General features: G+C 42.1%; 1 protein-coding gene across 3 annotated transcripts; it reads right to left on the bottom strand.

Annotated features, from left to right (window-relative positions):
- Nucleotides 1–244: 244 nt before the first annotated feature.
- On the bottom strand, nucleotides 245–23732 carry LOC134440858 (uncharacterized). 3 transcript variants are annotated; one of them, XM_063191012.1, is made up of 12 exons: nucleotides 23313–23732; nucleotides 23072–23142; nucleotides 20968–21068; nucleotides 19210–19249; nucleotides 15269–15342; nucleotides 12789–14980; nucleotides 9756–10498; nucleotides 9223–9459; nucleotides 7211–7588; nucleotides 2835–3195; nucleotides 1826–2542; nucleotides 245–1252 (listed from the first exon to the last, which is right to left on the bottom strand). In XM_063191012.1, the coding sequence occupies exons 1-12, from the start codon at nucleotides 23386–23388 to the stop codon at nucleotides 657–659; spliced, it is 5586 nt and encodes a 1861-aa protein (XP_063047082.1). In that variant the 5' UTR covers nucleotides 23389–23732; the 3' UTR covers nucleotides 245–656. The 3 variants fall into 3 exon arrangements, with proteins under 3 accessions (XP_063047082.1, XP_063047085.1, XP_063047084.1); XM_063191015.1 differs by having other exon boundaries at nucleotides 2835–3192; XM_063191014.1 differs by having other exon boundaries at nucleotides 7211–7585.
- Between the last annotated feature and the right edge of the window lie 80 nt (nucleotides 23733–23812).

The following is a 23812-nucleotide window of genomic DNA, read 5'->3' as shown; positions in this document are numbered from 1 at the left end:
GCGAGTCTCACTCTGGTCCGCCATTTTTAATTTGTAAACGACATCAAAAAAGCACATGAACGCAACGCACTTGTAAATACCACTTCGCAACTAGATATTATCTACTTCGGAAGACCACATGAATGCACTAATACTGTGAGGGCGGTCTAGTAAGGAGGAATGGGCGTAGCGGTATTAGCTGGACAAGACGCAGCTGGACCATATTGTGTCTAGCAGCAAGCACAAAATACACATTACACAAATCCAACATACCGGTATCCATTTATTGCAGCAAATGTAAAAATAAGTCACATCACATCCTTACCGGTTACATGACATTTACCATAATTAAATATTTAATATTTAAATATTTCTTTAAACATTTTTGGAAGCGGTGTCAAGTGATCTGCATACAGTGATCTATTGACATGTATGGTTTGAACTCATGTTCGGTCAGGTGTGACAGATGGTCAAAAAACAAAAAAACAATAAACAATAAAAAAGAAACGGTTTAAACGGAAAAAACAACCTTCTTGATTCTGTTTACTTCAGAACTCTTTGATATGAACATAGCATAGAGGGGTGGGTTTGGGGCGGAGTGCAGTTGAGAATGTTGAGCTATGAAATAGTGGACGGCGTATTGGAGGCTGAATGTAATGGGGAGGATTTGGGAGAGTTCATTGTGGTGAGGGCTTTGTGTTCTGTGCTAAGCCACGGACCTCTGTCTCCCACTTCAACACAAACTCCTGGATGTTGCGGTTGGCCTGTTGCGTCACTCTTTTTGAAATAAACGTACTGTTCTGGATTTGAAAAAGCTCTGGCTTAATGTTGTCGTGGGTAACAACTCTTCCACCCAGTTCAGTAACTACAATGTGCATTATGGTATTGATGAGGTCCAGACCAGGACCTGTGACATTCAGAGCAATTCCTTTGAAGATATCAGACCACACAATGAGGCACGCTGGGAAGACAGTGTGCAGTAACTCCATTTCCCTCTTGATGTCGGTCAATACTGATTTCCAGTCTCCTCCGACCTCAACATCATCAAGGTAGAAGATGACCATGTTTGGTTGGCGAATGACCTTGTCCTCTAAACTCACCAGGTTCTTAAAGGAAAATGTCGTTTTACCCCAGATTGCTTTCCAAACCACCTCCAGCGAGCCAGTGCCGCTTCGCAGTGGAATACCTAGCTGTTCAGCCGAATCTCTGGCAAGTCCACAGAAATGTTTCCCACAAATCCACACCACTTGAGCAGCCTTCTGGGTACCATAGCCTTAAGAAGAAAAAGAAACAACAGTACCAACAAAATTCAAAATTATTTCCAGAAAATTACAGTGCATCTTATAAGTTTGCATACCCTGGTAGAATGGCTTTCGTAAACATTTTTAGACAATATGAACGATAACGCAAAATTCTTTTAGGTCACTCATGATTATTATTTGATATAAGGCATTTATTGTCCAACAAATGTGCTTAGTCTTTTGGAATAATACTAATAACGACAGAAACTACCTAAATGAGTTAGATCATAAGTTAACATGGCCCAGTGATTTGGGCTGATAACATGCAACCCAACACAAATTATGGATTTTGCCAATACAAGCATTTTACCAACATTTTCTTGATCTGATCGAGTCACTTGGTCTAACCAGACAGTTACTTGGAGAGGTTAGTTGTGCTGTGAATAATCTGCAGGTTTTTCCCCTTCTACTTCTACTTTTGGTTCCACTGTTCCACCAAGATATCCAGCTACTACCAAGTGAGACCAAGTGACCCATTATCAGATCAAGAAAATCTTGCAAGTATTGGCAAATGCCTAAAACAAGGTTATATAATATAATGGTACCTGTGATGGGTTGATCGGTTCTATCGGTTAAATGTGCCAGTGCTTCCTTGTGGTCTGCAGGTCTCGTGGATTCAGGAAGATGTTCTGAAAGAATTGGGATGGAGTTGTGGTCCCACTTCCATGGATCCACAAAGCCTAAGATGTTCTGCTTAAACAACTGCTCACCCTTGTCAGAGAGCAGACTGCCTTCTGAGACAAAGTGCTCTGGCTGAATGTTTCCATGTGCGATCACTGCTCCTCCAAGTTGCTTGACTATGCTGCACAGTCTCATGTTGACCTCGTGTCGGTTACTGGCCAGGTCAGTGCTGTGGGCATCCTCATGTCCTTGTGTTTTCCTGTGTGTCCTTGAAAGGATGTCCGACCACACCAGTGCGCATTGGGGGAAGATCCGTCGGATCATGAGCAGGTGCTCCTGGATACTCAGCACCATCTGCTCCAGGTTCCTATGTGGGATGTCACAGGATGATCCAAGATGGATGATCAGCATGTCCGGGTTAGGCCAGTTTTCTGACTGGACCTTAAGCACCTGATGTACAACCTTGGCCAAGCTCACATCTACTAACGGTATCCAGTATGGCCTCCAAGTATGGCCCTTTTCATTCTGGCGCATAACAATATGCTTTTGGACTGACTTCAACACCTGGGAGTCCCCAATAATCCAAACCTTCTTGGCTTTAGCTTTAGTCGTCAGTTTTACTTTTCTTTTAATTTGTTGATCTGCAGGATTGAAAAAAAAAGCATAAAAGAAAACCAAGCATCACATGTGTTGCTCAAGGTTCCTTCAGCCATGGATGAAGGTAGCAGAGATGACTTTCATTATATGGAATTAAATCTTATTAGTGGTTGCAAGACAAATTGCCATGGCTACCCTTAAAACAATAAAAACTAAAACAATAATACTAGCACTGATAACGTCATCATCACCACCACCATCGGCATCATCTTCTTCATAGCTTTGGTGTTTTTTTTACAGGTGCCCCTCTGTGTTAAAAACTGTGTGTGGAGTTACCTGTGGTGTGCTCAGTGTGAAGCAGCGTTGGGCTCACTGCCAATTTAGCCAGCTTGGCCTCCAAAGCTGCTTTCTGTGCCTCCAGAGCCGCCCGCTTTTCTGCCAGTACTGCCCCCGCCCCTGCCGAAGCAGCCTTTCTCGCCTCCGTAGGCTGTTTTGCCTCCTCTCTGGACCATTTTGCGTCCTCCATAGACTGCTTCGGTTCCTCTGTAGACGGCCTTGCCACCTCTGTGAAACGTTTTCTCTTCTTCCTAGACCGTTTTGCCTTCTCTGTAGGCCATTTCCTGTCCTCGGTAGAGCACTTTGCCTCCTTCCTAGACTGCTTCGCCATATGGAGCATTTCCTCTCCGACCTGTTGCTGCTGAAATCAAACAAAACCAGTGTCATCATGAGTTCCTCTTGACATGACCATCAGCTGAAGATAGATAGATAGACAGACAGACACAGACATATCAGAAATAGGGGAATTCCATTGTTGCAAAAACCCTTAAAAACATACAAACATTGGCCTACATCAAGCATTTATACTAGGGATGTAAATCACAGCCTCCATGACGATACAATACGGTATTGATTTCTTAAAGCAAGGATTATTTTTGATTCTTAGGAATTCCCCACGGTACGATATGAATTCATTTCATTTTTTTCCATTTAATTTTCTACTTATTTTCTACTTACTATTATGTTATGGGGCTCGGGCATTGGACAGGGGCCAGCGATTCGATTATTTGCGATACTTAAGAATGCCCCACGATATAAGATTTGATTAAATCGTTGGTCATGGGATTGATGCATCAATACATCTCGATTATTTTTGTACAGCCCTAACTTATATACATGCATGCACACAAAAGACACATAATTATTCTTAAAATATCTTCTCCCCCTGCTCAGAGGGCGGCCGTTATATAGTGTCATTGTTGTTTGTACACATTGCAAATTGAATGATAAAGTATGAAAATGCACTTGATTAATACTTCTGACTAAAGATCTTTCCCATTAATTGATTGGTCAATCATCAGTCAATGTCTGCCCTGACTACAACTAAGTTGGCCAAGTCTGTAACAGAAATCGCTTAACCAGTGAGTACTGTTGTGAAGGTAGAGGTGTATTGCTCTTAATTTGCAATAATTAAATTGTCCTCCACAACACTATTTGTACTGTGCAAGGTGTGGGATGTCCTCCAATGCTCCTCTCCATCATCATTACTAGGTTGTCCCGAATATAGAGCCTGCTTTCCTAATCAGTTTGATCAGTCTGTCTGTTGGAATCACTGGCGCTACCCCAGCAGAGGACAAAGAAAAAATCACTAGCCACCACATACAAATAAACCTGTAACACTTATCATCTTAGCCTACCCACAAAGTAAAGCTGGCTCTGACCCTTTTTGTAGATATCCTCTGTGTTGTGTTTCCAGTTCAGTTTATTGTCTATTGGGCAGATACAGTATGTGTAGCTCAGTAGTGTTTCACTAGCTGCAACTCCTCCCCTGGGGTGGCAATGATGCCAAGCTTAGCCTAAGTCCTTCTAAAATCCATAATCATCTCCTTGGTGTTGGCAATATTGGGCATTATAACCGGGTGTTAATTGATTGGTCAATCATCAGTCAATGTCTGCCCTGACTACAACTAAGTTGGCCAAGTCTGTAACAGAAAACGCTTAACCAGTGTGTACTGTTGTGAAGGTAGAGGTGTATTGCTCTTAATTTGCAATAATTAAATTGTCCTCCACAACACTATTTGTACTGTGCAAGGTGTGGGATGTCCTCCAATGCTCCTCTCCATCATCATTACTAGGTTGTCCCGAATATAGAGCCTGCTTTCCTAATCAGTTTGATCAGTCTGTCTGTTGGAATCACTGGCGCTACCCCAGCAGAGGACAAAGAAAAAATCACTAGCCACCACATACAAATAAACCTGTAACACTTATCATCTTAGCCTACCCACAAAGTAAAGCTGGCTCTGACCCTTTTTGTAGATATCCTCTGTGTTGTGTTTCCAGTTCAGTTTATTGTCTATTGGGCAGATACAGTATGTGTAGCTCAGTAGTGTTTCACTAGCTGCAACTCCTCCCCTGGGGTGGCAATGATGCCAAGCTTAGCCTAAGTCCTTCTAAAATCCATAATCATCTCCTTGGTGTTGGCAATATTGGGCATTATAACCGGGTGTTAATTAAAAAACATACAGCAGTTACACGACAGTACTGTGGTAAATCGTAATTTTCAGAATGGCATCCAAGCAAGGGCGAAACCATAGGAAAGATATTGAGGGGGTCCAAATCAGAAATACAGAGTGTTGTGAAAAGTCATAGGCCAGCGGGAGGTCTCCCCCAGAAGATTTTTGATTTCTTACATGCCATTTCCTGCATTCTAGTGCATTTTAGGGTGACCTGGGGCCTCATGTACAAAGAAGTGCGTGGATTTCCCACCAAGAAAGTGCGGACGCGAAAATCTTGAAAGTTACTTACGGACAAAAAAATCTGGATGTATCAATAAGTGCGTAACCAGGTTTTACAGTGAAATCTTGCGCACATGCACGAGCACACGCGGACCCAAGTCTCCGCCTTGCCTCCTCCCTAAGATATTCTATATGAACATTCTAATTAGTATGAACAGACCCATTCGTGTGCATTCATTGGTTGAAAGAATGGGAAAGGGAACGCAGGAAGGGGAACGCGGGAAATACATTTCATGATGCGAGGTAAAGGCGCTGTTTGGACCCAATTTAAAAGGAAGAAGGCAGCGCAACAAAATTACTTTGGCGTGTATAAAACCGGGCATTGGTAAAACTTAATGTGAGGACTGCAGAAAAAAAACTGTCATGTTATACTGTAGTACAATGCAGGTTTCCCCCCAATTGATATTAAGCCCATTAGGCCTACATCAAAACACATTGTGCAGTCGCCAAGGCTGCCGAGAAATAAACTTTATGTTGGATATAGGCTAGATACGAAAGATGCACACATACGCCACAAGTATGAATAACCTGCAGCCAATACTCAGTTAGAAATTCACCTGTTAAGTGATGGACTGATTTTACAGTAGCCTAGCCTTATTAAAAGAGAAAGACAAGCACGGTGAGGACGTTCCCAACAAATGCTAGAAGACACATCGCAGATGTCGTAGTCCAGGAAATATTCAATGTTTAATAGCTGCCAAATACTTGAAATAATACTGCTGATGGGCCTCCGATTTCGTTGTAGGCTAATTCCAGGATAGTTTCATGAGTCCGCTTCATTTTAACCAGCTGCCTCAACAATAATATGGTTGAGGTGGTTTTCTTCTTCTTTTTTTTTTAAATCACGCGCCTCAACATTTAAATCCACGTTTAACTGGCTGCATTTTTGCAATATTTCTGACCGCGTAGACCTACACCACATTGCAGTTACGCTGAATGCCTGTGTGCCGCCAAAAAGATGAAATGCACCAGTTACGGCAACTTCCATGCTTACGGCAACTTGGAAAACAACTGAAGTAGTTTTTTTGTCCGTAAGTGAGCTTCGTACATGAGGCCCCTGTAAGACAAATCCTGACCCCATGAAATAAATATAGAACAGTAGATTTTAGTCTTTGATCCAAATGGGAGCCTTCCCAAATTTATTTAAGTGAAGGTCTATTGATAGTGCTTGAATTCAAAACAAGTTACAATTCAAAGCTTGGTTTTCTTTTTGTATGTCAAGTATCAGGTGCCAAGCTTATCCCCAGTCATTCTAAAATCCATAACCATCTCCTCGTGTTGGCAATATTAGGCATTATTATATGGTGTGACGTCATCGGTCGAATGCTCCATTCATTTCAATGGGGCTCCCCAACGTTCGCAGGTCTGATATTTGAGATAACGGACGGGTTGGTCTATATCAGACCGCTGTCAATGGCAACAAGACTTTTCACTGCTAAAGCGAATGTTTCACATCACTCCGCAGGGGGTCCGGTCTTTTGTCACTCTAATCAGCTGCTGTGATAGACAACACCTGTTGTCTAGGCTACCTGTTGTCTAGCGGTGTTCCACAACGGCACTGTTTTGTTTTGCGCAGCAACAATCTTTTGACATGAAAAATTATAATAAACTTAACATTAAATAAAGAAATGTCCCCGCCATGTGTGAATCATTTAAGTATATCCATATAATAAGCAGGTTAACGTTCAGCGAGTCGGTCGCTTAGTGGAATAGCAGCACTCCGCTCCGCGTCGGGGTCTAAAGATTCTCTCCGTCGTGCTGCTATTCCACGGTAGCGACCTTCTCGCCGAACGTTAACCCTTACTTATAAGTACAGGGTGTTAAAAAGGGAATAAAACAACATACAGCAGTTTCATGACAACATTGTGGTGAATGGTAATTTTCAGAATGGCATCCAAGCCTAGTTCGCAATGGGTTTACCTCTGTAGGCAATGCAGTAGAAGAAGGTTTTCCTTTGGGGTTGGGTGGACCGTTGGTAGCTTTAGGACAAGAGGCAGCAGATGAGTCATCAGGAATAGTGGAGGTGAATCTAGAACGCTTTGCCTCTTCTGAAGAGCACATCACCTCTGCAGATCGCTTTGCCCCCATTGGCCGATTCACCACCTGTGTGGACCGGCTTGCCACCATTGGCTGATTCACTACGTCTGTGGACCGCTTTGACCCCATTGGTTGATTAAGCATCTCTGTGGACTGGCTGGCCACCATTGTGTCCTCTGTAGGCTGTTTGGCGTTGTCTGTAGTACACTTTACTTCCTCCGTGTCCTGTTTCATGACCTTGGCCTCAGTGACCTGCTGCTGCTACAACCAAACAGAGGCAGAGTCATGACCAAGTTGCTGTAGCCAAGAGCATAATTAACCACCTCAATTTTAGTCATTTCGGGTAGAAATGGTAATGAAACCAGGGCTATGAACCGGTTCAGGGAACGAAAACGAAAACTGGGAACGTTTTCTGTTTTACATGGAACCAAAATGAAACCAGAAATGTTGTTTTTTTATGTTCCGGAACAGAAACGCTTAAAAATAGTGGCAGTCGTACATAATGGTAATACCGGTAATACGGGATTTTGTTGTGTGTACAGTATCATGACTGAGTATCGCGGTCTCTCGGTTCGATCCAATATCATTACAGCCCTAGAGGAAATGTAAATTAACCGTTCCAGCAACGTGTTTTTTTTTTGCTCCCTAGCCAGTTCGGAAACGTGCATTTAATGGCGGAACACAAAACAAAAATGTTAAAATTCGGTTTCTGTTCGTAACGAACCAACTAGAAAAAAAGCAAGTGGTCTTGAGTTTCCCAGTTTTGAAAATGTATATAAAATAAAAAACAAATAAATTATATTTACAAAAGTATTCACAGCCTTTGCTTAATACTTTGTACAACCACCTTTGGCAGCAACTACATTCATTTTGTTTTTATTTCGAAATGAAAAGGGATTAAAAGGGAGGTCATCGGTGTGTGTTTCAACCTTTCAGTACATTGAAATGGTCTCAAGAGAAATGAACAGACCAAGGATATGGATCACTGGAACCATGTCGTGTGGTCTGATGAGACCAAGATAGACAAATTTGCTTTAGATGGTGTCAAGCATGTGTGGTGGTAAACAAGTGAATTTGACCAAAAAAGTGCATCATCTGGCTCGTCAAGCATGGTAGTGGGACTGACATTGTTTGGGGATGTATGAATGCCGTCAACATTGGAAATATGAATTACACCTTAAGAAGCATGCATGTCAACATGCACTGTGACTACAGAAGCTGATCATGATACTCTCCATAGGATTTCATTCAAAACTCACACCCATCTATTTTAGCCAGGTGCAGACTCAAAATGTACAATTTCAATGTACTGAAAGGTTGAAAGATGACTTCCCTTTCAATCCCTTTTCATTTCGAAATGAAAAAAATGAATGTAGCTGCTGCCAAAGGTGGTTGTACAAAGTATTAAGCAAAGGCTGTGAATACTTTTGTAAATATGATTTCTTTATTTTTTATTTTTTATACATTTTCAAAACCGTCAAGACAACTTGTTTTTCACATGGTCATAATGGAATAATTTGTGTAGGATTTTGACAACAGAGATTCATTTGTAGCATTTGGAATAAGGCTGTAAGATAATAAAACGTGAAAAAAGTGAAGCACTGTGAGTACTTTCCGGATTGACTGTAATTGTTTTGAATTTTTCCTATCTTATTTAATGAAGGTTGTCATAGCATTATAAAAGATGGCTATTATTAAAGATGGATGAGACATAATTCTGTATGTTCAACAGCTGACAGGAAATGTAAATTAACCATTCCGGTAACGATTTTGTTTGTTCTAGACGGTTCGGGAACGTCTATTTAATGGCTGAACACAAAACAAAAATGTTAAAATTCTGTTTCTGTTCATGGCGAACCAACTAGAAAAAAAAATCTGGTTCAAAGCAGTTTTACCTTCTTAAGCACCAAGATGGAACAAGATTTTTCTTTAGGCTTGGTGTGACTGTTGGGAGATTTAAGATGAGTGGAAGCAGACGACTCGTCAGGTACAGGGCAGGGCTTCACCACCTCAGAGGGTCGAGTCCTCTGCTCCATACACTGCTTTGCCTCCATCACCCCTGTAGACCTCTTCGCTGTCTCCGTAGACAGTCTGACCTCCTTGGGCTTTACCTGTCCCTCAGTGACCTGTTGCTGCAACCAAAACGAAGCAGAGTCATGACCAAGTCGCTGTAGCCAACAGCATACCTTCAATTTTAGTCAATTTGGGTAGAGAGAAATTCTAATGAAACTACGGCTATGAACCGGTTCAAGGAACGAAAACGGAAAATGGGAACGTTTTCTGTTTAACATGGATCCGAAATGAAACCAGAAACTTGGTTCTAGGGAGAAGATAATGGTATTAAAATCACACAGGAGCTACTATATGACAATAGCCTGGTATAAGAAATATAAACATACAATCCAAGCCTTCACTGCAATGGGTTTACCTTCTTTGGCAATGAGGGGAGATGTGAGGGAGGTCTTTCCTTGCACTTGGAGTGACTGTTGGTAGATTTAGGATGAATGGAGTCATCAGGGATGGAACAGGTGAATGAAGAAGCACAGCGTGGAGGGTGGCACTCTGGGGAACACATCTCTGAAGCGCGGTGCACTTCCAAGCTCCAACGACCCACAAACTGCTTGATGTTCAAGAAAAGCTTTTCCACAACGAGCCGTGAGAATCGGGTCCCATGATGGCGGTAAAGCTCGGGGATGAGGAGTTCATGGGTCAGTGCCATTCCACCCAGTGCTGCAATCAGAGCATGCATTCTGCGATTGACCAGGTCATGAATCCCGTCCTGGACCACCAGAGCTGAAGAACCTTGTTTGGAAATTTTGTTGGGCAGCAGGTCTGACCAGACAATGAGGCAGTGGGGGAAGAGGTTGTGTATGAAGCTCAGGTCTCTCTCCATGGCGCATAGAAGCTCCTGTGTGTCCCTCAAGATGATGTCATCGTCTCCCAGGTGGATGATGAGCATGTCTGGAATTGGCCAATCACGAGCAAGCTGGAGCAATCGGGGTACAAGCCGTGCCCATTTCATGGACAACTCACCCTTCCAGTACAAACGGACGCCGGCAATACTCTGTCCCAGTTTCATGCCATATGTTGGTGAATTTGCCAAGCGGGATGCCAGATCCACAAGTCCATCGCCACAAATCCATACTGTTTCCACACTATTGGTAACAGGTCCTGGACAACACATTACACAGAACAAAGATAATGTCTCCAGAGAAAACCATATTTATCTTCGATTTCAAACGATTAAAGATGCACCATCCATATCAGTGACAGCATTTGTTACTTGCAGGGTTCCCCCAGGATTGTTAAACCTAAATTCAATGCTTTTAAGACCTTTTTTAATGCATGTTCACATAAAATTTAATACTTTTATCGCACCCATTATTTCAATAATATTGAACGAAATTCAATTAAGAAAGCGCGTATCAAATTCAAACCTCATTACTTCTTAAGAGATTACCTCTCTGTTTGGCACAAGAATGTACATTTATGGAAAATACAATTAAAACACATGCAAAGTTGCATTGTAGCATCTCAGATTTATTTACTTAAACACACCCCAGAATTGAATTCAAAAGCTGCTTCAAAAGCACTATTTATTTGTTAATTGCAGATTACCGACTTGCTGTGATGATCACCGATCAGCCAAACACAGAAAGAATTGGAACATTTGCTGTTTTTTATAGGCTATTGACATTTTCTAGGATGAAGTAGACCAATCATAGGCCTAATCATAATTTGCACATGTACTGTAACCTATATTCATACAGTAGGCCTATATGTCTTTCAACATGTATTAGCCAATATAATGTAAACCTATCAGACTAAATTGGAGTAGACCATTATTATTGTTGTTGGGCCTAATAATTAGGCCTAATCGTTTTTCTTCACTCCATTATAATGACGTTCAAAAAGCATAATTGCCTACATTTAAATGTACCATTTACAATTTGAGCTTTAAACTGACAATAACCCACTCATTTTTTGAGTCAACAAGTTATTGGTCATAGGGCTAGTTGTGCAAGTAATGACCCCCCTTAGTAAGGAAATGCGCCGTGAGCCCCCCTATTCATAGATGGGTCAGGTCTCCTGGTTTAGCAGCGCATCGATTAAAACAAGATCAATGAAGTAGTCGTCTTTTTTTCCCGAACAGCAAGGGGAAATAGTTCAGAGACGGGATTTGATACGAGTCAAGTTTGCTACCAACAGGTATAGCGTGCCCACGCGTTGGTGTGTGGAGTGCACTGTAGCCGTGTGTGATTTAACCACGGTTACGCGTCTGTGGTTATTATTGGCCACCTCAAAAATTCAATGCAAGATTTTAAAAAGGCTAAATGTTGCATGACGTCGCCTTGTTTTCTGCTAACGCTTTTAGGAGCTCCTCAAACAAGAGTGTGTTAATTAATGTCGGTGGTCGTTTGTGATACATCTACTAGTTGCGACCAATCGATAGGTCTGTCTCGCCAAGTAGCCTAATTGCGTTTGTAACACAGCTTTGTCATGAAATTGAAATGGCTACAAATGACAGCGGTGGATTTCTGATTGCTCCTTAAGTTTGCTTCACAACGTTCAATAGCCTTAAAAAGAATACCCCAAAGAAAACCGGTAATACTCCACAACATCAGTTCTCCCACTGTTTGCATGAACACAATGAAATAAATACAAAGGGGTGTGGCTTTGATCACAACCTGCTTCTCGAGTTCAACTGGTGCTTGGACGGCACAAATAAAAACTTTGCTGGTTAGTGGGAAAAAATACTTGTGCGCTACGTCGAGGATAGATAATTGTTAATGCTACACATTCCCGTTGTCGCTGCAGCACTCAAGGTTTGTGCACGTGTTTACAGTGCAACGAATGGACGTTCTGTGCGTCATCTTCATTATGAAAAAAGCCCAGCGTAAACGTTTTCTTGCATAGTGTGCAGCACGCCTTGCGGTCATTCGGCACAGATTTTACCCAAAAGTATTTTGGATCCTGCAGCCACTTGGGGTTAAACCGGCACTTTCCCATTCTTCACCTCACCTCATCAAAAAATGGCGCCGCTGCACTCTAGATTTGTGTTTACAGTAGCGTTCTACAACTAATCATGGGTATTGACGTTCTGTGCGTCATCTTCATTATGAAAAAAAAACTTCGTCCTTTAGGTTGCACACTGAAATGTTTTTTGAAAATTTAATGCCGCAGTGAAAAAAATTCCCGACTTTTAACAGCTAATTCAATGCTATTAATGCTCTTAATGCTGGATAACTAAATTCAATGCCTTTTTAATATTTTTAATAACCCGCGGGAACCCTGTACTTGGCAATGTTTGATGCTTAGCCCCAGGCTAAAAACTGTTATGGAGCAGAGAATGAAAACAAAAAAAACAAAAAAGCTAAAACTGCATTTCCTACTAATAATAAAGTAGATTTGACTCTTAACTCAATCATATTGAGATTTTCACAATAAAAGTGGGACATACCTTGTGGATGCTGAAGACTGACAGCTTTGGGAATGGCCTCATTTGCCCAGTGATGCTTGTCCATTGACATTTCGTGATCCTTTGACCTGTTGTGCTCCTTATGCTCCTTATGAGATGAAAATAATGATGGTGTTGTGCCATGAGGCTTTATTGCCTCATCTGCCTTACTTCCCAGTTGGTTAACTGTAGAACTCTGTGGAAAGCTAAACCCCATGGATAGGAAGATGGTCTCAAGTTCACCAAAGGTTAGTTTAGGTACATCACTCTTCTCCGGGTTATGTGTTTGTTCCGTTTTCTCACATTGGTCTGAACTCTTGAGGTACTTGCTACAGGCAGGATGGCAGTCACCATGCTTTTCTCCATACAGATAAGTCTCCTCATCCCCTACCTCAGACTGGCTGAAGGACCGGTCCTCCCTGTGAGAGACTATACCCATGCCACCAATCCCAACCCCCTTGGCCCTGCTGAGGAGTTGACTCTCCATGGGAGACACCATACCAATCCCAACCCCCTCATCTTTTTCCTCCTGCTGCTGTGATTCATGAGTTAGCCCCTTGATGCTTCCTTCCATTATTGCGTTCTCATTTACCTCATCAACCTCAAAGGGATCATACAAGTCAGCCCCACTATGTTTTTCAGAAAGAACTATAGTTCTGTGATTGTCTAGAGTGGAAGGTCTTTGTTGGGGGGCAGGGAGGAAGGCCTGAGGTTGGCATTTGGTTGAAATCTCTGGGGTCTTATCAGCTTGAGTTGGGCACTCACAATCAGGGGGTTTACCCTGTGTCTCCATGGCTAGCATAGCCTTTCCTTCAGCAATCAATGCATTGAGTCTCTCCAGCTCCCTTGCTTTCATCATCAGCTGTTCTTCATCTTCTTTAGTCTCAGCTGCAGGGGATCTGTAAATGCTGATATTAGAGGTGTCGAAAGCCAGCTGTCTTTTTGTGGTTTCCTCCATCAACTTGTTCTCATCTTCCTCATCAACATGAAAGGGGTCATACAGCTCTTGACCCCTGTGGCTTTCTTCAGATAGGGCTGCAGTTCTGGACTGGAAAAGAGTTTTATCTTGACAAAATTGCTCGTCCTTGTTCAATTGTCTGTGTGTTTGGGCTGCTGACTGCTCTTGCCCTGACCATGTGTTCTGCTCACTGTCTGCCTGCTGAGTGTCATCAGGCTCTTGTCCGAGCAGGCAGGCACTGTCCTCAGTCACCTCAGCCTCCCTGTGCCGCTGCTGATCCAGACAGATACCTGTGTCCAAGCGGTCACCATCCAAATCATCAGCATTAACCTTCTGAGTACCTACATCTTTGTCATCTACTCTGGACAGGGAACTAGAGCCGTTTTTATTCACCAGAACAAGGGTTTCACTGGGTGAGAGCTCAACAGCGTTCTCCATCTTACCAAGTAAAGGTTGAGGGGTAACATCTGTGTCATTTATATCGTTAGTGCCAGGGGAGGTTGGTGGGGTACACATGGCCAGCATGGCTTTTAACCTATTAAGTGACGCAGTTAATTCTCGCAGCTCCATTTCTTTCCTGGCCAGATCCTCATCGTCATTGGTCACCTCTGGGACAGGTGACCTTTGGCCAGACAGACTGGTCTTAGCTCTCTCAGTGGATAACTTCGCCGTGGGACTTGACAGGCTGGTCCCATCTCTCCTGGTGGACATCTTCGCTGTGGGACTGCTTACGGTCTTGGCTCTCTTACTGGCCATCTCTGCTGTGACACTGGTCACACTTTCGTTGCTATGGCGTTTCCTGCTGCTGCTGACACTGCTGCTCCCGCTGCTTTGCCCTTCGTGCTTCTCCTTTCTATGGTCTCTATTCCACCTGCACCTCCGGTCATTTCCTCCTCTGCTCTCCCCACCGCTCTCTCTGCCATCTCTACCCCTCCATGCATCACTGCTCCCTCCGCCATCTCCTATTGTCCTCTCCTCAGTGCTCTCTCGGTCATCTCTTCCTCTCTTTGGCTCACCGTTTCCTCCGCCATCTCCACCTCTCATCTCACTGCTTCCTTGGTGCAATTCACTTTGGGGAGTCTGGCGACTGCAGCTCTGATTAGTTGTATCACCAATGTCTCGACTTGGATTTGGGCTTCTGCTCAGACTGGGGCTTCTACTGCGGCTCTGGCTCTGACTCTGACTCCTGCTGTGAAGATCAGCGGTAGACTCTTCTTTCACAGTTACTGGAGATTTGCTGTAAAACAACACATCACACATAAATATGTGAAGGATGACTGTAAATACTGCATGTTTTGTCAAATATACCTTTGTTGTTAAAAAAAGAGAAAAGATTATTGCTATTGTTCCAGAATTGCTGGAGAAACAAGAGAAAGATCAAAGTCAATTATTTAACTCGAGGGGTGGAGGGAGATAAATATATTTCCAGAAATTGTGGACGGTTCCCTTAAAGAGAAAATGTAGATTTAAGTACAAGTCATTTCATTATCCAAAAAAATATATTGCATTTTATTGTCCAACTCACACAGGCTCCAAGGTGTCCATACTGACTGGAGTATCTTCCTGTGTCTTTCGTTCAGACTGAACTGCTTTGGTGCCCTTTTCAAGACAGGAGAATACGAATTATATAAACAGGTTACCCAGTTTTTACATATGCCCCCTATTTGAAGTTATCATTGCACTCAAAACATTACATATGTGTCCCATCAGGACTTCGAACCAGTTCAAGGAACGAAAACCGTTCCGGAACAGAAACGTTATTCTGAAATCCACAACACCAGTTAATAACGATTTGTTTCGTTCTCTATATATTTTATAAAATTTCACAAAAGCATATCATGAAGCATACATTGAAGAGTTTGCGCTGTAGAGTTAAAAAGGAAGTTGGAGGTACTGTATATTTGACAGGCTACACCATATCTGCACCATGCAGGGTTAGGACTTATAGCACAAGCCTTTGAAGATCTCCATACGGATAAAACTTACAACCAGGTAAGGTGTTTAGCACCTATCCAGAAATGTTTTTGATAAGAAATTATTTATAGGCCTATAGGGTACAGGAAGTCTGTAGGCTATATGTGGGATGGATAGCCCATCTGAATGTTTTTGGATGCCGCCTGTGATTTATTATTTTTAGGCATAGAGTAGCTACGGTGTAAATCAAGGACAAATACTATGGGTATGCCTATTCTAGGTATATGGTATAGTCCATAAAAATAGACTTGATATGCCCGCCAAACACTGCAGGAATGATAAGAACAAACAATATTTTTCGTTCCAAACCGGTTCAGGACCGATATAATGGTGGTGGAATGAATACAAGAATGAAAACGTTAAACATAGGCCTATCTGAACTGTTCGGCACGGAACGATTGAAAAATTATTTCGTTTTCAAGCCCTGGTGTCCATGGGTCACATTGGGGGCTGGTTGTCATATCTGATTGCAATGTTGTTATGCCATAAAGGGGCCTAACTGCACACCAAAATTCAGGTCCTATCTATGCAGAATTGGAGTACCCTCCTAGCCTGGCAAGTCAGACCCATACAGCAAAAAGCTGTACAAGAGTCTGGGCGAGCTCGGAGAGAGTGTGGGCGGGATTAACGGTTGTCTATCAAAAGGCCTTGGCACTCAACGCCACGCAATAGGATGGTGGAACAACCAATCCCCACACAGTTCTGTGTAACGTCACAGCTGTCTTTCAGAACATACACGCGAAACGCCCCTGTAGGTGAGTGTCTTTGTGCCTTCATAGGAATGAATGTGTGTGATCACCACAGTCACAAACAAGTTTCCTAATAAATCGTGTTTTCACTTACACAGTTCAAAAATGCCTCGTTTTCAACCACATGGCCCTCCTTGATCAACCAGCGAAATGTTGAGCAATTTGGGGCTTGTTAAATTGTTATATTTATGATTGTTGTCAACATGTCACTTGTTAGCTAGCTAGCTGTACCCATAGAACTAATGCACGGCTGGATACCTCTGTGTTATTGACGACAGGTTGGCTAGCCGGTAGACTAGGTGTCATTCACATCTATCTAGTAAGCTACTTAAAAGACTTTCAAAGCTCCCAAATGTCTCGTTTGTAATGACATGGATCTTATTAGAAATTGGGGCAGGCATATAATACAAGGCTGGATACCTAGCTCTGTGTTATTGACGACAGGTTGGCTAGCCACTAGCTCGGTAGACTAGGTGTCATTCCCATCAATTTAGTAAGCCACTCAAAGACTTTCAAAGCTCCCAAATGTCTCGTTTTTAATAGCATGTGTCTTATTAGAAAATGGGGCAGCAATTTCATTCTACACCTACAATAGTGGTCTGATAATAGCGTGTGACTATCTGGTTCTGTAAAATGCTCAAATTAGCTTACAGAGCTAGCTTAAAACATCGAATGACCAAATGGTAATGTGTAGTGATCTATTTGTGTCCGATAAGTTCATGGTGTATTTTTACATCAATCCATGTCAGTCACTAAATGTATTATCATCCAGGCTTTTTAAATTAAGTAAAAACTTTCGTGCTGTAAGTAGCACGGACAGCCGCCATGTTTCTTCTTAGAAAGTTTTCTGTGTTTACTAGGTAGCACGGCCCCCCATCTCGCTCTCTCGATTTGATTGGCCCGGTCATCGATAACTTTCAGCCTCGCAAAACGACCGGGGTCCGCTAGACTGCCCCCGGGAGCAAATTCAATTTGCGGTCGCTAGGAGCGTCTAGATTTCTAGGCTAGTACTCTCCCTAACTAGGATGCGCACACGCACACACACAAATAAGCTTAAAGTTTACAATGATATTAGTCTTTCCTTAGTCTGGTACAAAGTGTGTAGGCACCCCCCACTAACGTCTCTGAGGTGCGACCATGAGGCTTGTAAGAATGTGGCGTTTTGAACTCAGGAAGTTAAAAGGAGGAAACAAACCCTCTTACAAAGCTGCAGAACAGTTTAAACTGAGGTTCTGAAGAAGCTGCTAAATTTTTCTGAAAACAGTCTTGGTTTGTCTAAAGGGGTTAGCTTTACATCCTTTCTATGGGCAAGATGAACTTTCAGTGCTGAATTCTCAGGTTTCTACTTTAAGAAGTGAACACATTCAAAAGGCCACAAATTCATCAGATATCACCAGGTTACCATTGTGTAAGTTTCATTGGAAAGCTTACTGTATGATCAGTACTTTTGGAATCTCTGATTAACTCAATATTCCCCCAGGTCTATACTTGTGGCCTGTCTTATCGTGGCTAGTCACATGACCAATAGCTGTGGGGGGGGAAAAAGCTGAAGTACATCATGTAGCTGAATATGGCAAGTATTAACATGGGGGGTGGGTCACTGTGGCACACCGTGCTAAGCCCCCCAAATTTGGGCTTACATTGCCCACGGGGACCCCGACGATTCGAATCCACTCGGGGTCATTTCCCGGACCTGCCCCATCTCTCTCCCAATCGTTTCCTGTCTGCCCTCACACCGTCCTGGGATAATAAGGGCAAAAAGGCCCCATAAAAATTAATTAAAAATAAGTAAATAATTAAATAAATAAAAAACACACTGGCACAGACTGTCATCCTGATGAGTGTGGTAGTGTGGTGACTTGTACAATAAAAGGACCACACACATTGTTGAGTTTCCACTTTTATCTGTATCAAACACGTTGTGATGTCTAGAAAGGAATTTAACATGACTAGGTAGCAAGACTAAGCTCATCTCGCTCAACCTTCAAGAAGCCAGTAAAGACCCTTCTCTTTAGTGACCATTTACTGCAATAATGCCTGAGCTGGACCAGTCCTGGGTAGACTATATCTGGGTGTGTGTTCTCTACTTAATCCTATACTAATACTTCTACTATTAAAAAAGACTACTTGGCATCTGTACTTACTGTTCTGTATATTCCCTGTGCACTTTGTACCCTGAGCACTTTGAAAGCTGAGCTGGAGGATCAGCATGGTGTACACACAAGACACGCGACATAGTCAATGCGGGTTACTTTACCCAAAGGTTCTTGTAATTCTTAATAGACCGTCTGCTTTACCTACGGTTGCTGCTCTGGTGTTGTGATTAAAATTAAAATGTCCAAATCATGACAAGCTTTTGACTGCCATTTTTGTCATTTATATTCATCACAGACCTCCCAAAATCACAAATATTATGTATTGAAGGGTGTAGATTCCAAATATGACGAAAAACGCAAAAAACGTATTTTATTTATACAACGCATGGGCGTGAAAAACGTATTCTTACGTTGTTGGTACTCAATGTTTTAAACAATAAAAAATACTGTATGATAAAATACTGTACAGAGACAAAGAATACATCCAGAACATATGAGGAGAAAAAAAAGGAATATATTGAGATGAAGATTTTTTTTTACATGATTACTAGTAGTCATTATGAAGATGAAAGCCGTTTCAGTTTAAAAGCAATATGCTTGGGAGAAACACCCTATTACAAAAACGGGGTGGTGTACAGTGGACTCACCTGGACAGACTTGGTACCGGGGCACTTGTCAGACAGAGGCCTGCAAACAAGACATCACATTATATTATGTTATGTTCCATTACATCAGTGGTTTTTATTACTTTGCATGCAGTGGGACACTGCCACACAGGTCTAGACTATGCTTGGGAAAGGAGATTGTAGATCAGATGTAGTTCAAGTTAGGTTATGCACAAATATTTGTACACAAGTGTCACAAATATCATATCTGCCAGACAAAAGAGGAACTAAGCCAGAGTACACGTCAGAGAATTAAGAACAAGCTCAGTCATAGAACGGAAATACGCCTTTAGTATACTTGTGATACTGTGCGATTGTACGGCCTGTGTCATCTGCTGACGTAAATTAAACTCTGTCTTACTACTTCTTAAAAGAATTATGACTTATTATGAAAGCAAATGATCCTGTGTTTCCCATGTCTATTTTCTCTTAAAACTATAAAAGGGCCCCTCTTCTTTTCTTGTGATATTGTCCAAATTTATCTTCCAGGTATTGCATGGATTCTAAGTATTTAACCAAATTAGCGTATGTAAATATCTGCATGTGTCTGGTGTATTTAAGCCCAATGAGGCATCTGCTTTTTGAAGACCTTTGGACCTTGCTGGAGGTGGAGGAAGTGATCAGAGTAAAAGATCATTCCCCTTAATAATCACTTTGTCTCTGTGTGAGTGTGTGCCATCTATTTACAGAGTGCTAAGAATTTCCTAACACTACTACAAACTGGTCTCTGCGTCTCCTGTCTCTCAACCCACTACGGACACTCCCAACAAGATACACAAAAAAATAGTTGTCATCGTGAAGTTGGGGAACCCCTGCATTACGTTACAAGCTGTAGCCAAAAAAACGTCTATTGTAATGCATTTCACATCTAAACCCATATATAAAATAATGAAAATATCTGTCTGCATTCACCATCACAAAGAAATCATTCACGGCTACACAAGGACAGATAGGCTTAACTGTTCCCAAGGGGAAACACCAACGTCACAACGTGGAGACATAAAGCATACAAGACAGGCATGGAGACATCCACACCATTGAACATGAACCACTGAATAACGAGCCCTATCTCACGCCTTTCGTAAAGTCTTCACGAAAATAATATATTAATTTTCGTGGTGCATTCACGTTATTGCCCGCCTTTCATAAAGTCTTCACGAAAATAATAGATTAATTTTCACGCTGCCTATTCACTTGAATTGCCCCACTGCTGCTATGGTTATCCAAACTTCTGCAGGGGCGGGGAGGGGGTGCTTACAGAACACTGCTGATACACTCGGGACTCACTAATTCGACGCCCTTTCAGTACTTACACCTTATGTCCCCTAAACCTAAACCTAAACCTAACCCTAACCTTAACCCTACTTTACCCTAAACCTAACCCTAACCCTAACCTTAACCCTAACCTTAACCCTAAACCTAACCCTAAATTGCTTGTTTGAAATGTTTGATTACCATGTGACGGTAGGCTACCGAAAGGGCATCAAACTAGTGAATAGGCAGCGTGAAAATTAATCTATTATTTTCGTGAAGACTTTACGAAAAGCGGGCAATAACGTGAATGCACCACGAAAATTAATATATTTTTTTCGTGAATACTTCACGAAATGAGTGAGATACGGTTGGAATAACAGATACATGCACACTCAGAGACTGTCAGAAACACATCATAATAACATAACAGGCAATAGTATCACACCATAGATGACAGTGAGACACTTATTTGAAAGATGTGCCTACCTGACAGTGAGTGCCGAGGTGGACCATGTTAAAGATGTGGTGACGTAATTTGGGGAGAGCTGCGGCAGGAGGGAATCTGTGAGATTGGGACGGATGCACTCCTTTGAAAGAGCAAGAGAGGGAGGGAGTCATCTTCACATGCCTTGCCCTTGAACCCAAGTCATAGTCAGTATTATCAACAACAACAGCATTAGCAACAACAAAAGTATTTTCATAGCACATTATCATACATGTCATTCAGTGTGATTGATAAGGAGAACACATTACATACAGATAGTATTATCTAATTCTAAACACGGCAATCTAAGTCTAAAGACAACATGGATAAATAAACCTAATCAAAGAAACAGCACTGCAACACGGCCGAAAACATGAAGGGATGCATACAGTATACTTGTATTCTGTAAAATCTTTTTTTCTTCAATAAACATTATTCATTTTTAAAATAATAATACATTTTGCAAGGACCCTCCTCATAATTACAACACTAATAGTTACCACCACAATAATTGACAGTCATTTTAATGCAAAACAGGACTTGGGCCAACTGTTGGTAGGAACTGTGTGTTTCTTGCAGGTGAAAGAAACACAGTTGTAATCAGGTAAGTTGCAAAATAACAGGAAATTAGCCCAAATTAATATTATGTTGGTTGATAACCTTTGACCTTTTGCTCATTCTTTGCTGACATTCTACTCTTCTTATTCCTTTTGATGGATCACAATTAATTTTCTAACATATCTTCACCATAGTGTATCAGTGTGTGTGTGTGTGTGTGTGTGTGTGTGTGTGTGTGTGTGTGTGTGTGTGTGTTCTACAACTTCGCGACTAGGCCTATGCATGTGTTTCTTTCCAAAGAGAAGAAGTACAGAGAGAATATGATGTTTCAGCTACTGTATATCCCATCTTCTGTAGGTATGCGTTTATATGCATGTGCTTTGTGTGCATATACTTGTATCTGATTTCTGCTACTGTGCTTCTCTTGTCCATGTTCATATTCTGTATTCAAGACCATAACAGCCCAACAGTTGGTGAAATGAGCAGTAGTAGCCCCAAAATTATGCCTTTCTCTTCATGCTCCTCTGTTTGTGTCTGCTAAGATGTGGATCTGAGTGTAAGTGTCTGCTACTTCGTGGCTGGGCCTATATGCGCAAATGCTTGGTTTGAGCTTTATCTCAATACCTCTATGTATTATATGATACGTGTATGACAGCGTATGTGTGTACCTGATCTGTGTACGCATGCATGTGTGTATGCGCTTGCGCAAGTGTGTACGAGTGTGTCCCAGGGGCCTGTTTGGTGAGAGTCGGGACTCGGAACGTGTGAGTGTGTTGACAGGGTCTTGACCTTTACCTAAGGAGCCTAGTCTCAGCAAAAGCTACGAACACATCTGTGTGTCTGTGGGAGTGCCTGTGTACACTGAGTGTGTGTACAGTAGTTGTTATCAGCAAGGGCACACATGTCTTTCTTCTTCCAGACAAACATTCCCTGCACCCCTAATTGGCAGGCCTTCAATTGGCAGAGTGAAACCTCCCTTTCTTTTCCTTAATCTCTCTTCCTCTCACTTAGGCCATCTTATTGTAAAACAGTCATGTCAACAACATTAGTTTGTATATTTATTCGAATAGTAAAATATCCTTTGTGTGCACGCACTAGCTATTCTTTCACTGAATGTGTCAGATAATCTCCACCCTATGCAGACATTTCCTAGTCTGTTTCTCTCTTAATATTGGCGTCAGATTCACTAAATGCAGCACTGGGGTGCTACCTTGCTACCAAACAGACACAGCAAGTACCGGTAATTGAAATATGTGTCGGTCGGGTCCCATCATCATTTCACTACAAGACCGTGTATGTGACAAATAAAAGTATTTGAACTTGAACAAAAAGTAGTCTACTGCTGCTCGACAGACTGATTACCCATTCCTGTCATCCGTGACAGGTATAAACCCACTGTCGAGAAAACGGAGATATACCACGGTTAGCACAATGTAAGTTACCTTGTTAGCCAAGTTGTGCAAGTAAATTAACACAGTGCAACCATACTTGTCTACAACCATCGACTACAAAGGTTTACTTTGCAAACCATTTGAATTATTAACTTACCACCCAAAATTTCACGTCCGGCAAACTGCAATACCGGGTGCTCTCGTCTCTACCAGTTTTGGACGCCCGAACTGAAACACGAGTGAGCTTATTGTTAGCGTAAAACAAATTTAATTCAGCTAAAAAAAACATGTCAACCTTACATTTAGAAAATGTTTCAAGTTGTTTCATGATGCCATTTGCCCAATGGCAATTGTTTCACGGTGCAGTGCAATGCTAGCCAAGGTTAGCTGCAGCCTACCGCACGTTGTCTTATTCTCCAACACAATTGCTTTGTCCCACCACGATACGCTGAATAACACCGATGAAGGCTTCATCCCTCTTCAAAAGAGACCATTGCTACCTCTGACCGCAAATGCAAAGAGTTATGATTATGAAATCAAGTGAAAAAATGATAGCTACCACCACCACGCACTGCACGTCTGCTGCTGCATACTAGTCCAGGATGAATTTTGGCACGATTGTGGTAAGCCGGTTTAGCTAATGAAAATTATGTCGCCTAGATGGAATTGTTGCGCCGTGTCATCAAAATCAATCTGTCAGTCAAAATGTAATTTACACAGAATATCACAACTACAATTGTAATGTGTTTGTATATCGATATGCAGTGTAACAGTATGTTTAATGGTGTTCTCGGACCTATATCGAATTTTATTTTCACTGGTTTAACCCCATGCTATGCCCAACTAGCCTGGCCGCGCCAAAAACCCCTACAGCAACCCCTACAGCAAAGCTGTGCCC

This window comes from Engraulis encrasicolus, chromosome 24, assembly GCF_034702125.1.
Source record: "Engraulis encrasicolus isolate BLACKSEA-1 chromosome 24, IST_EnEncr_1.0, whole genome shotgun sequence".
In the NCBI taxonomy this organism is placed as follows: domain Eukaryota; kingdom Metazoa; phylum Chordata; class Actinopteri; order Clupeiformes; family Engraulidae; genus Engraulis; species Engraulis encrasicolus.
The sequence above is the reverse complement of the archived record's forward strand: the minus strand, read 5'-3'. Positions and strand labels throughout refer to the sequence as shown.

Bases quoted from the DNA above. Each gene is read 5' to 3' on its own strand.
- LOC134440858 (XM_063191012.1), bottom strand. From the start codon at position 23,388: ATGAAGCCTTCATCGGTGTTATTCAGCGTATCGTGGTGGGACAAAGCA. The intron at 10,499-12,788 runs GTATGTCCCACT...TGTGTTGTCCAG, and splicing joins CAGTCTTCAGCATCCACAAG to GACCTGTTACCAATAGTGTG. The intron at 2,543-2,834 runs GTAACTCCACAC...TCAATCCTGCAG, and splicing joins TCACACTGAGCACACCACAG to ATCAACAAATTAAAAGAAAA.